Source organism: Rana temporaria, chromosome 9 (genome assembly GCF_905171775.1).
Source record: "Rana temporaria chromosome 9, aRanTem1.1, whole genome shotgun sequence".
Classification (NCBI taxonomy): domain Eukaryota; kingdom Metazoa; phylum Chordata; class Amphibia; order Anura; family Ranidae; genus Rana; species Rana temporaria.
In genome coordinates this window covers 65,632,874-65,647,444 of record NC_053497.1, presented here as the reverse complement: position 1 = coordinate 65,647,444, position 14,571 = coordinate 65,632,874, and the positions used below count along the sequence as shown (strand labels likewise).

Sequence of the window (14,571 nt, the reverse complement as noted above, 5' to 3'; positions counted from 1 at the left end):
ATATTTTCACAATAAACACATTATTATACAAGATTTATAAAGCGCTAACAGTTTGCGCATCGCTTTACAACCTGAGGGCAGACAGTACAGTTACAATACAAATCAATACAGGAGGGATAAGAGGCCCCGCTCGTTCGAGTTTACAATCTAGAAGGGGGGGGGGGGTAACATTATTGGGACAGTTGGCACAGTACAATTGAAATTTAAAGTATTTTAAATCATCAACAGGCAAATAGTTCACAATGGTTGGTGATTTCAATTACACTCTCAGGTTTTCAAGATTTTTCTTTGAAAATGTACTAGATTTTGAAGGTTTGGTGAGATTTAACCAAAATGTGAGGTTTAGGCTTCATTTCCATGGACGTTTTTACAGCCACTTTCTTTAGCCTTTTTTACAGCTTAAAAACGCCTGTCCATGTTATTTATTTATTTATGTTTTTGAATTTTTTTGAATTGATTTTTTGGTAGCGTTTTTGAGCGTTTTTTAACGTCTGGCGTTTTTACAGCTCTACTCTGGAGCTTCAGAACGCACTGGTCCTGTTTTTTTTTTGCAGCTTAAAAACGGCTCAGCCATCTACAGCTCAAAAACGTCATGGTGGGCATGAGGCCATAGACTAACACGAAGAGCTGTTTTTAAGCTGCAAAAAACGCTCAGAAAAGTGGCTGTAAAAACATCCATGGAAATAAAGCCTAATAGTCATCGCCTTCTTATGTCACGTAGGGACTCCAGCAGCATGATCTGCGATCCTGGCTTTGTTTCTGCACCCCTTGGAGTTTTGATGTTCCTATACACCCTGTGGTGATCCCACTCTTGCTTCTGCATATTCCCATAAACAACAAGAAGTGTGGATCACTTACAAAAGATTTGGCAAGTACTTGTATGGTATAAAATCTTTAAATGTTTCTCTCCAATATTAGTGGACTGGCCTATTTCATGCTTGATATTCAGTGCCATAAAATCCTCCTGTCTCTGTATTTTAGGTTAACTTTTTCATACAATGTGCTCCTTTAAATAATATTGACAGAAGAGCAGCCAAATGGCTATAAGGCTTGCCAGGCAGCTGAAAAATAATACCTTAAAGTAGTAGAATTATGGCGTGGTATTAGGATTATCACTGCTGAGTATGGTCTTAATATGAGATATAGTTATCCTTCCGATGCCTGTAACAACTGTTCAGTGCTAGAATGAATGTTAGAACTTCCTCAAGGGCCGATCCGCCCTATAGGCTCACTATGCAAGCCGCTTAGGGCCCTGCAAAGCTGCGGGGGGCCCCCCAAATGACTAGAGGCCCTGCTTGGTAAAGAAGTAATTTTTGGCCCCTCACCCCGTTTCTCAACTCGCTGGCTGCATGGGAGAAGAGGTAAGAAATCAGCACCCCCCGCTTCTCACTTTAATGCAAGATGCCATTTCCGACACCCCCTCCCTCCGCTTCTCAACTTTAATCTTTAATGTAACATGTCATTTTGCTTAGGGCCCCAGGGAGGTCAGGATCGGCACTGACTTCCTCAATGCAGTAAGTGTTCGGTCTCTCACCAAAATTGAATACCCCATTAGGCATGCAGTCATTTGACTATTATTTTGACTGTTCTATACAACCACGATCTAATCTTTTGTGGATCTTCAGCTGTATGTGGAGAATTATTCTGTATAATAAATGCTACTGTACTATGACTGTTACAGTGACAGGGTTCCATCTAGTGGTTATGCATCAGTACTACATTCCACAAGAAAACACCCAGCTACAAAAAAAAAAAAAAAAGAATTGATTTACTCAATTCCTTCGATAGCAAAAGTATAATAGTTTTTGGTAATTTTTTTTTTTATTGTAATTTTGATGCAGTCTATATTTATTGATTATTTTTTTAAATAAAGAGTTGATGCTAATTATTATTATACAGGATTTATATTAATTTTAAAAAGCAACAAAACACATAAATTCCTTACCCTACAAAAAAAATAAAAAAATGTATTGATTTACTTAATTCCTCGATAGCAACAGTATAATGATTTTTGGTAAAAACAAAAAAAATATTGTAATTTTGATGCAGGCTATATTTATTGATTATTTTATTAAAATAAAGAGTTTATGCTAATTATTATTATACAGGATTTATATTCATTTTAAAAAGCAACAAAACACATGAATTCCTTACCCTACAAAAAAAAAAACGATTAATTGATTCACTCAATTCCTCGATAGCAAAAGTATAAAGGTTTTTGGTCAATTTTGATTTTTTTTTTGTAGGGTAAGAAATTCATGTGTTTTGTTGCTTTTTAAAATTAATATAAATCCTGCATAATAATAGTTAGCATAAACTCTTTATTTAAAAAAAATAATCAATAAATATAGACTGCATCAAAATTGGGTGCAGACAAATTCAGCTGCCTGGTACAAATCTGTATTTCTGGAATGTTGCTGCATTGAAGGCAGATAAGAAGCCTGCTATGAGTTAACTCATCATCATATACTGTCATATACACTATATTACCAAAAGTATTGGGACACCTAATTTACATGCACATGAACTTTAATGACATCCCCGTTTTAGTCCGTAGGGTTCAATATATAGTTAGCCCACCCTTTGCAGCTATAATTCGTCTGGGCAGGCTGTCTGGGAGTGTGTCTGAGAATGTTTGACCATTTGTGAGGTCAGGCACTGATGTGGACAAGAAGGCCTGGCTCGCAGTCTCCACTCTAATTCATCCCAAAGGTGTTCTATCAAGTTGAGGTCAGGAGTCTGTGCAGGCCAGTCAAGTTCCTCCACCCCAAACTCGCTCATCCATGTCTTTATGGACCTTGCTTTGCGCAAGTTCATTGAAGTTAATGTGCGTGTAAAGGCAGGTGTCCCAATAATTTTGGTAATATAGTGTATGTCCCAGTTTAGGTGCTTTTATGCCAGTCACCACAAGTCAACCCATTAACCACTAGAGGCTTAATTTCTCTTTTAGTAATGTAGACACCACTGCTGCCTGAATTACAGAGCTGGTATATTTAAATTAGCATTGATTATGCCTGCTAAGCTCCACACATATAGCTGTATCTCTGCTTCAGCTCAGTGCACCTTTTTTCATAGTTACTAAGGAGCCATGGATACTGAAAGTTGAAGAGGACACAACAGAAAACTCATATGTGGAGAGGTATGCCAACGGGGAAGATTTTGGGGTCTATTTGAGTATTAAGGTGTTTCAATCCTGTATGCACTAGAGCAGTGGTTCCCTGTCCTCAAGTACTACCAGGGCTGGACTGGGACAAAAATGTGGCCCTGGACTTCATCCAGACTGGCCCACTTTAAAAGGTCTCTCCCACAGCGGCCGGACAACTCCTGCAACCTCCCGACCACCCAAGCCACCTCTTCCCACTAGCCATTTTACTTTATTAGAGTAGAACAGCTGGTACTGGTTCTCTTATAGGCAGTACCAGTGGGGAAGCTAGACATTATTTCTCCTGGGGCAAAGAATCAGTTTGGTGCCCCCCCCCCCCCCCCCCTCATGGGACAAGAGTAGGCAGAAGTGAGAAACTCCCAGGCCGCTGTCACTGAAGCCGGCCCACTGAGCCATCGGCCCACCGGGAAACTCCCTGTAGTCCCAATGGTCAGTCCATCCAGGGGTCAAGTCCTGGGGGAAAAAGTGTGGGAACTCCCACCCAAGATCCACTCCCCCACCAAAAAAAAAAAAAAAATGATACGCTCATATGCATAATAACTAAACCGCATGTTTTTTTTTTTTTTAAGCAAGTTCTTTCTAAATCCCGCAATAACTCGCGGCAGACCTCCGCAATGTCTCCTTGGAACAATGACAAAAGCTCCCAGGAGAAATTGCGGCATTGAGGAAGTGACGGAATACCCGCACACTACCCGATGAATCCATATACAGGAAGCAGCCAGTAACATAAAAGATTACTAAGGTTCGCCTGCCCCTGACAGTGAGTCAAGCTGGGCATCGCTCAGTGAAGGATTGGCTCGGGTGGCTCAGCTGCTCTAGTCCTGCAAAGGGAACTGCGTTCCTGCTGTAAAAAAAGTGCAGGAACTCCGTTCCCACGCGTTCCCGCAGGACTTGAGCCCTGAGTCCATCCCTGAGTACTACCAACAGGCCAGGTTTTGGAAAATGTCCATTGATAAAAAAGCTCTCATAAATACCAAATCATTGACATTGATTTAAAGCACCTGTGCATAGTGATGGAAATACTGAAAATATGACCTGTTGGGGTACTTTGAGGAATGAGTATGGGAACCATTGCACTAGAGTGGACTGAAGACTCATGGGAATTGTAGGTCTGCAGGCACTCTACCTACTTAAATGTGGTATTTAGGGTATACTACAGAACCCTTTGCCCGGCGGCAGGAACCACAAGAAGTCTCAACCAGTGACTGATGAGGTCACTAGCCATAAGAATGATCCTCAAAGGACTGGTAAGCAGAATAGAAGCCAATACTACTATGACAGGGTAAGGGTTGGGTGCTGAAAAAGATCATAGAAATTAGCTTTCATTTTAGTGGCTGCCAATCTTTGATTCATCAGGTGTAGACACAGGCTGGGGGTCTTAAGCTGCATTGAACAATTCTGAACTTCTGATGTGCTTCTGTCCCTATAAGGAGGATGGGGCTACTTTCAAGATATGCCTGTTCTCCGTTTATTTATTGCTATATACAGCATCTCACAAAAGTGAGTGCACCCCTCACATTTTTGTAAATATTTTATTATATCTGTTCATGGACAACACTGAAGAAATGACACTTTGCTACAATGTAAAGTAGTGAGTGTACAGCATGTATAACAGTGTAAATTTGCTGTCCATTTAAAATAACCCAAAACACAGCTATTAATGTCTAAACCACTGGCAACACCCCTAGGTGAAAATGTCCAAATTGGGCCCAAAGTGTCAATATTTTGTGTGGCCACCATTATTTCCCAGCACTACTTTAACTCTCTTGGGCATGGAGTTCACCAGAGCTTCACAGGTTGCCACTGGAGTCCTTTTCCACTCCTCCATGATATCATCACGAAGCTGGTGGATGTTAGAAACCTTGCACTCCTCGTCCTTCCATTTGAGGATGCCCCACAGATGCTCAATAGGGTTTAGGTCTGGAGACATGCTTGGCCAGTCCATCACCTTTACCCTGAGCTTCTTTAGCAAGACAGTGGTTGTCTTGGAGGTGTGTATGGGGTTGTTTTCATGTTGGAATACTGCCCTGCGGCCCCGTCTCTGAAGGGAAGGGGATCATGCTCTGCCTCAGTATAATACGGTACATGTTGGCATTCATGGTTCCCTCAATGAACTGTAGCTCCCCAGTGCCGGAAGTCCTCATGCAGCCCCAGACCATAACACTCCCACCACCATGCTTGACTGTAGGCAAGATACACTAGTCTTTGTACTTCTCACATAGTTGCCGCCACACACGCTTGACACCATCTGAACCAATGCGTTTATCTTGGTCTCATCAGACCACAGGACATGTGCATTTGCATGGTAGTGTGGCTTCAGATGTACTTTGTGTATTGTCTGGCATAGCCTCAGACCCTGAAGTCAGCTGATCTCCCCTACAAAGAATATTATTTTAATACCTTTAACAGCTTATTAATAGCCAGGAAGTCTGCAGACTGTTTCAGCACCATGATCATTGCTGTAGCCAGAATTTCATGCAGTGCTTTGCCCTGAGGAGAATTTGGCTTCTGGGTCTTAAAGACATACTGCAAAATCAAATAGAAAATATATATTATCATTATGAGAACAGTAAAATGGTCACACAATCACCAACATAAGGGATCTTAACTCCATTTATTATTTGATCTTATGAAGATTTTCTCCTTGTAATGCTCAATTCACAAATAAACAAATTGCCCACTTTTTAAATAGCTTAATTGTGTACCTATAGTCAAAATGTAAAATCTTATATTCATTCTTACATTGTAATTCAATTATTATCCCAACTCGAAAAACTGCGCTTGGAAAACAGTAAATGACAGTGAAAGGATTGAATGGTGCAAACAACAAGTGAGAAGCAGCGGCTGTGCTGCAAGATATTTTCACAGACCAAAAAATAAATAAATCAAAAGAGAAAGCCACGCTATAAACTATGTATAAAGTGATTAGAAATATATAAACCAAAACATAATTAAATATAATATGGTATTACAGTACCAACATCATAGCACATGAACAATTGTCTGACACCCATGTGTATCAAAGTCAAAGTATAAGTACACGGATATGCTGATAAAGTTCTAAGAGAAAAAAAAAGTTAACTATTTTTTTTTTTTTAACAAATCCTGCTCATGAGTGTTTAGATGGGAATAGAGGGCATGGAATCACCAATAGGGTCTCCAGATCATGACACCATCACCTTAAACAAGGGCTTACCAGTAAAATTGCTGGCCCCAGACGACGTCACGTGTGATGAAACGCGTAGGTAGGAGTGACATGCTGACGTCATCACGTTTTCCAGGAAGTGCGGGATGCTTCTGTGTTTTTAGCCGGCCTGCAATTTTACTATGCGATTTAATATTCCTGACATGTAAAGGCAATCTGTCTTTATAATAAAGCAAATAGTAAGCTTCTTATTTTATGTTGATTGCGGCCATATTTGGATACTATCGTGATAATAAGTACAGCTCATATCCTTATCCTTGAGTAGATTTTGCAGGAGAGTCCTGGGAGTACCCTGACCAGGGTGTTTGGCCACATGCTCATCTGACCTCTCTTTAATTAGAGGGTGCACTAAATCTGGTAAGCCCGCATCTTGTTTAAGGTGATGGTGTCACAATCTGGAGATTCGATGCTCTCTATTCCCATCTGAACACTCATGAAGAGGATTTGTTTCAATCCTTCATAACCTTTTTTTTTTCTCTGAGAACTTTATCAGCATATCAGTGTACTTGCACTTGGATACACATGGGTGTCACACAATTCTTCACATGTTATTTACGTTGGTACTGTAATACCATATTATATTTTATTCCGTTTTGATTTATACATTTCTAATCACTTGTTTATAGCGCACCTTCCTCTTTTGATTAATTGTATTTCAATTGTTTCTAACCTACTCCTCCAAACATTTACTTCCTTGAATTCTATGACATGTAGGCACTGCTGTGTCACTCATCTCACAGAGCCTGCCTTCTGAACTACAGAGGTGCTGGGAGGAGGAGTTTCAGGAGGCGGGGTCAGTACAAGAATCACAGCTTGCAGGCAACAAAGTAACATGGGATGTATAGTCCTCAGAAACTGAAACTAAACAGCAAAGAAGAAGCTACAAAACATACAGGGAATCCAGGACGTTGTGGAGAGAGATGGTCAGCAGTAAGCAGACAGTAAGTACGCATAACGTAAAGGGAGATTTATTAAGCAAGCTTTTTTTGGATTGTCAGAAATTACTATTGTTTGTATTGTTATTACAATGCTGATGTTATAAATTAAAGTGCATGCTATGTTCACAGATCGCCTTTAATTTATACTAAGCTTTTTATGTCAATTAATTTAGTTGGTATCCTCAAAAGACAGTTAATTTAAACAATGTTAGCCTGAAGTTAATGGTATTTAAGGAGCAGTATCCCCTCTGATAATCTCTGTGAATTGACTTGTGTTCATAATCAACTTTAAAATAAAGGACCGATCAAATTGTCTTACCTTAATAAAAGAACGGAGGTAGTGATCCAAACCTTCTTCATGGCATTTTGACACAATATGAAGAAGAACCCTGACACATAAGGGAAATATCTAAAATTATCAATGCTGATCATAAAGAAGACAATTTCTAGAAATGTAACAGCTATCGTAGTAAGTTGCCTTAAAACATTCAATTGTTTTTGTGTTTGCGATTACCTGGAACCTGCTCTACAGTGAATCCAGCATTTCCCTATGGGATTTTCAGAGACAACATATTGGCTCAAGTGTGCAACCCATTGAAACTCTATGGTTTAAAATTGTATTAAAGGACTTACAAAGTACAATTTGAAGCAACCTCATCTTCGTGGGAAAGTGTTGTCAAAACTTGAAAGAGCTGCATAAGAATAACGGGCAGGAACTGGATCATGACTTGGACTTCCATGGCATGCAGACACTAGAAAAAAAGAACAAAAATCTTGTTATAAGTCTCATGACTGCAATGTATATAATTGTCCACTAGGTGGCAGGAGAAACATTGGCAAAATCATTTAATCAAGGCATCCAAGTTTACTGGGAGCATTATGGGGGTGTCTGGCAGGAGATTACCATTATACTCAGTGGTAGGTGGAAATGTAAGATCTGTGGTTTACATTAGACTACTGATTAAAAAAAAAAATGTAAGAAAAAGGTAAATGGTAAAAAAAAATGGCCTTGATAGTTACAGTTATTAATGAGTTCATAGAACACATACAAACACAGTACCTTCAAATACTTCACAAGGTCATTAGGAACCTCCTTAGAACCAGGCAGTATCTTCTGGCAGAACTCAAAGAAATTATACAGATGTAAATCCTAAAATTAGATAAAGTGACAGGTTTATCATTTGATTACAGATAAAAAAATAGTAGATTTATTGTAGTTAATCTATCAACATTAATAACACTTTTTACAGCAGATGTTACACCAATTGCATCTATTTCTGCCCCAAAAGGCGCTTGGAATCTAATATCATTTCATAGTGACACAGATATAAACAATAGCACCCTTCTGACACATTGAATGGTGGCACACGACCTGATTATAAGCCTGTATTTTTTATTTTATTTTCAAATGATTATCTGCTGACAGCTTTTTTAAAGCAGTCATCTATAGCAACCAATGGAATTTGGGTTTTAAATAAACCCAAGAAATCTAGCTAGAATAGGCAAAAAAAATAATAAAAATTAAATCAATTTTATAAATTAGCCTCACAGTTTCTAATTTAGAAATATAAATCCAATCCCCAGGGCACACACAGAGCATGAGACCATTTACTTCTTCAACAAACTCTTCTCAAACCCCTCTTTGTTGTCCTTCCAGTCAGGAAGAGCACCATTATTGCCAGCTGAAGTATTGCCACTGGCCATTGGGACAGAAGAGAGGAAAGGAGCAGGACTTTGAGGAAGTGATAGCTCCCTTACACAAGTTAGAAGTCTCTCCTGGCTCACAGGAGGGTAATCCAGTGCTTTATGTTATAAAGGTACCATTTGGTGACTGATTTGGTACAGCATATTTAGTCTAGTTACTTAAGAAAGCGGACAAAGAAGCTGCTGTTGCAAAACTGCTGGCAAACTTGGATTTCCAGTCTCCTATAAATATGGCAAGAGTGCATGCATGAAGAGTTGTTCCAAATTAACATTGTGACGGAGGAGTGAGCTTAACAGAACATGCATGGAGACCGATCAGTTTTAGCCCTTTTATTGAGGTCATAGGGCAGGGATGCAGGCACAAGGGACAAACAGCAACAGGATACAAGGATTATGTGGGACCCTTCTAGGTCACTGGAGGGGGAAGCACAACCAGATGGTCTTGTCTGGCCTGGCCTTAACTCAGGGTCAATGCAGGTAGAAAATCACAGGAGGGAGATGCAGCAGGAAAGCAAAAAGAGTCATAGACTCCCTGTACGGCCTGCCCTCAATTTAGGGTCAAAGCAGGTAGCACATCACAGGAGAGAAAGAACTCAAAGGCAGCAAAGTCACAGGGTCCTTGTGTGACCTAGCCTCATCCCAGGGTTCAAGCAGGTAGCCCATTACAGCAGGGCAATACAGCAGGAAGGTACTCACAGGGTAATAGAGTCACATGGTACCTATGTGGCAGGGCTTCAACTCAGGCTCCAAGCAGGTAGCCCATTACAGCAGGGCAATACAGCAGGAAGGTACTCACAGGGTAATAGAGTCACATGGTACCTATGTGGCAGGGCTTCAACTCAGGCTCCATGCAGGTAGCACATTGCAGAAGGGGAACATAACATGTTGGTACTTACAGGGCAGCAAGTCACAGATCACAGGACATGGATCACAGGGTAGCATCAGTGTCAGGAGGAGAAGAAAGAAGCATCTGGAGGGATGAGGCAGGGATTTGGAGAAGGTGGAGAGCCTATGGGACCTGGCCACAGCCCAGTCTATACAGACAGCAACATCATTCGGAAGAAGCAGGGAGGAAAACCATGGAAGAAAGGTCCACCAAGACCCTGTGGCCTGGCTGTAGCCCAGGTCCATGAAGACAGAAATATGTTCCAGAAGGAAGCAGGGAGGATGAGCATAACTACACAGCCCTTTCGCTCAGGTATTTACATAACTGAGTTGGTGGCACAATCTTTTAACTAGGCAGTCCGAGCTCCTCCTATTTTCATCCTACCATTTCCTAACATGTGGGCGCTGGGGATAGTGGCTAGCTGGGCATTTTCTATCCCTACGACAAACACTATTTACCCTCAATTGCTTTTTTGTCCATGACATACATTTTTTTACATGAATGTGTTAACCAAACTGAGATTATTCTATTTTCAGGAACATGCTTTTCTCAAGCATGGATCTGTAAAGCTTGTACACTTACTTGGGTATAGACTGTGGACTCCAAATGGCTTCCGATTTTAAAGAGCGGCTTGGCACCATCCACCCACTTGATATCATTACCACTCTTTATTGAAACAGAGAAAATAACAAATTCAGTTAACTTTTTAGCAATTTTAGACTTTTGCAAGTATAAATCCTATCTAAGAGTGGGCACTTTAAGGTACCGACTATTACTTTTGGTAATCAAATAAGAACCTCTGAAGTATGCTCCTCTGAAATGAGTTGCACTTTGATACTAGGGTCTGGCTTCTTTGACTTCAAGGCTAAGCCCTCCAGCTACCTTTTCCATGGTCAATGACAGGGCATCAGTGACCAAAAAGGACACATTCATTGGACAGGATAAATACAGTTGGTAGACTAATGCCACATACACACGATCAGTCCATCCGATGAGAACGGACCAATGGACCGATCGTGTCAGAACGTGGTGACGTAAAACACAATGATGTGCTGAAAAAAAACGAAGTTCAATGCTTCCAAGCATGCGTTGACTTGATTCTGAAGCCTCGTACACACGACCGAGAAACTCGACGGGTGAAACACATCGTTTTCCTCGTCGAGTTCCTTGTTAGGCTGTCGAGGAACTCGACAAGCCAATTTTTTCCATTCTGTCAAGGAAATAGAGAACATGCTCTCTTTTTGGCTCGTCGAGTTTCTCGAAAGTTTCCTCAACGAAAATGTACACACGACCGGTTTCCTCGGCAAAAAAATATGTCCCAGCAAGTTTCTTGCTGTTTTTTGACGAGAAACTGGGTTGTGTGTACTAGGCCTGAGCATTTGTGGATTTTTAACCGATGGTCGTGCCTACTAACGATCGGTTTTGTCCTATCGGTTAGGAATCCAATCAGTTAATTTTAAAACAAGTTGGCTTTTTTTTAACCGATGGTTAACTAACCGATGGCGCCCACACACGATCAAAACGGTCCATCAGACCATTCTTATCGGTTTAACCGATCGCGTGTACGCGGTCATTAGTCATGAATGTAGTACCCTGGTAACAAAACACATCTACTTTAAGCTAGTTTACTGTCCTTTAGACTTTAGGGGGGGGGGGGGTCACACCATGGCTAGTGGGAGTAGAAAAGTCCTGGTGTCAGTGGGAGTAAACAATGCCCTAATATTAGTGAGACGAATAATGCCCCATCATTGGTATCAGTGTAAAAAATAGTGCCCCAACATTGGTGTCAAAGAAAGGAATAATGCATCATCATTGGTGTCAGTGGGAGGAATAGTGATCCAATGTTGGCGTCAGTAGCAATAATTATGCCGCCATTGTTGGATCGGGTGGAATAGTGCCCCAAGGGCCAGATAAAGCCATGCAAAGAGCCAGATCCGGCCACCTGGCCGCAGTTTGGAGACCACTGAGCTAGGCAAACAGAAGATGAATCTTTGGATAACACCTTTTCTCCTTTGGAAAACTTATTTTTAAAACAGCTTTGCTTTTAGGTTAAGTTTTTATCTTCTTTGACAAATCCCTGTTTTAAGTATTGGGTGTATTGGAAAGGCCCTAAATCAGGGGTCTCAAACTTAAATTACCTGAGGGCCACAAGACAAGTTTTCATATGCCATGGGGGGCTGCATGCAAACTTTCAAACTTCAAAAACAACAGTACTGGTGTCAGCGAACACATTATTAACCCCCAGCACTGGTGTCAGCGAGCGCATTATTACCACCAGCACTGGTGTCAGCGAGCGCATTATTACCACCAGCACTGGTGTAAGTCAGGGTTTGACAAATTTGCTTGGAATCTAGGAGCCAGCTAAAAAAGTTAGGAGCCAGAAAACGCACCCCGTCCCGACGAGCTTGCGCGCAGAAGCAAACACATACGTAAGCAGCGCCCGCATATGTAAACGGTGTTCAAACCACACATGTGAGGTATCGCCGCAATTGGTAGAGTGAGAGCAATAATTCTAGCTCCTCTGTAACTTAAAACATGCAACCTGTAGATTTTTTTAAACGTCGCCTATGAAGATTTTAAAGGGTAAAAAAGTTTGTCGGCATTCCACAAGCGGACACAATTTTGAAGCGTGACATGTTGGGTATGAATTTACTCAGCGTAACATTATGTTTCATAATATTAAAAAAAAATGGGGATAACTTTACTGTTGTCTTATTTTTTAATTAAAAAAAGTGTAATTTTTTCCCAAAAAAGTGCACTTGTAAGACCGCTGCGCAAATACGGCGTAACAGAAAGTATTGCAACGATCGCTATTTTATTCTCTAGGGTGTTAGGATAAAAAATATATATAATGTTTGGGGGTTCTAATTAGAGGGAAGAATATGGCAGTGAAAATAGTGAAAAATAACATTAGAATTGCTGTTTAACTTGTAATGCTTAACTTGTAATACCAACGGCCACCACCAGATGGCGCCAGCACACATCTGGTGGTAATAACTTGTAATACCAACGGCTCACCACCAGATGGCGCCAGCTAAAAAAAAAAATTTTTTTTTTTTTTTTTTTTGCTCCCCTCACTTCCACCCTGCCTGCGGGCCATTTATAACTGGTCCGCGGGCCGCAAATGGCCCGCGGGCCGGTACTTTGAGACCACTGCCCTAAATAATGCTGACCATTCATTGTTCATACAACCAACTAACTACTTGATCCAATTGAAACTGTTTGGGGTAAAAGTATACAAAAAAAATCTAAATTGATCACCAAATGATCGGCCTGAAAATGAAAATGTTCCCATCATCCAGTATTTTTCATTTGATCCTGAAAAAGTGTTGTAAAGTCACTAAAATAATAGTGAAGGCCAATTGATAATTTATGGATCCAGAATAATAATGTCATCAGCTTGCTAGATGATCAGATAGATGCATGAGCTCTTTTTACGCATGCATTAGAGAATGCTGTCATGTGCTTAGTGTGATCCCACTGTACGATGTGATAAGCAGAGGTTATACCTTCCTTGTATCAGGATCAGTCTGACTCAGATATCCGGGGGGAAGACTGGCAGAAACTGGCAGCTGCAGGTCTGATGTGATAACTCTACCCTCCTTCAGCAGACGGACCCAACTATACCCAACTGTAAATGAGAACAGAGGAACCTTATGAAACATACCTACTAATAATAATATTTATGAGGGTGATGATGATTTTAATGATAATAATAATACAATGTAATAAATATATGTCAGATTGCACTGTTTGCTAAAGGCAGCATCCTCCTGCATCTTTTTTTTTTTTACATGGCAATGCATGTTAAATTTATTATTACTGTAAATAAATGTTGCTTTTATATTAAGCAAATACCAGTGTATACAGTACTGTAGGAAATGCAATGTTATTTTCTGTGTGAAGTGCAAATTAAGCATTTTATCTACCGTATTTATCGGCGTATACCACGCACTTTTTTGCCCTGAAAATCAGGGCAAAATCGTGGGTGCGCGGTATACGGCGATACCCGCTTTCCCGCGCCGAGTTTTGAATACTGCGCCGACATATACCGAGCGCAGTACACTCGGGTATAGTCGGGCAGTCTCGGCTCCTTCCGCACTCACGTCCTGGACGTACAGGACGTCAGCTCGGGTAGCCGAGCATTGCCGACAATACACGAGTGTACTGCGCTCTGTATATGTTGGCGCAGTATTCAAACTCGGCGCGGGAAACGAGCAGGGAGGACGCGAAGACGCCGCAGAAGGACGCCGGACCCGCCGAAGAGGACACCCGACCCGCCAAAGAGGACACCCGACCCGCCGAAGACGGACGCCGGACCCGCCGAAGAGGACACCCGAAGCCGCAGAAGGACGCCGGACCCGACGAGGCCGCCGATGGACGCCGCGCAAGACACCAAAACTGTAAGTACAAAAAAAACAAAAAAACTTTTTTCCACAGGATTGGGGGCCACTTTAGGGGTGCGCGGTATACGCGGGAGCGCGTTATACTGCGATAAATATGGTAGTTGACTTTTTGAGGTTGATTTACTAAGGGCAAAAAGACTGCAAGGGCAGTTGATCTAGAGCTTAGTAAATGAAGTGAAGCTTCACTTTGCAAAGAGTACCCAATCACGTGCAAGGAAAAAAATAAAACAGCATTTTTGCTTGCACATGATTGGATGATGGAAGTCAGC

At 41.2% G+C, this 14,571-nt stretch overlaps 1 protein-coding gene across 2 annotated transcripts in view; it reads right to left on the bottom strand.

Moving 5' to 3' along the window:
* The window catches only part of DOCK11 (dedicator of cytokinesis 11), a 333,222-nt gene that overhangs the window by 216,928 nt on the left and 101,723 nt on the right, over nt 1-14,571 (bottom strand). For both annotated transcript variants that reach the window (XM_040323688.1, XM_040323689.1), the window contains exons 21-26: nt 13,406-13,527; nt 10,479-10,562; nt 8,367-8,456; nt 7,940-8,058; nt 7,626-7,695; nt 5,564-5,689 (exon numbers count right to left, since the gene is read on the bottom strand). In XM_040323688.1, coding sequence (XP_040179622.1) covers nt 5,564-5,689; nt 7,626-7,695; nt 7,940-8,058; nt 8,367-8,456; nt 10,479-10,562; nt 13,406-13,527 — 611 coding nt within the window. The remainder of the gene's footprint in view (nt 1-5,563; nt 5,690-7,625; nt 7,696-7,939; nt 8,059-8,366; nt 8,457-10,478; nt 10,563-13,405; nt 13,528-14,571) is intronic.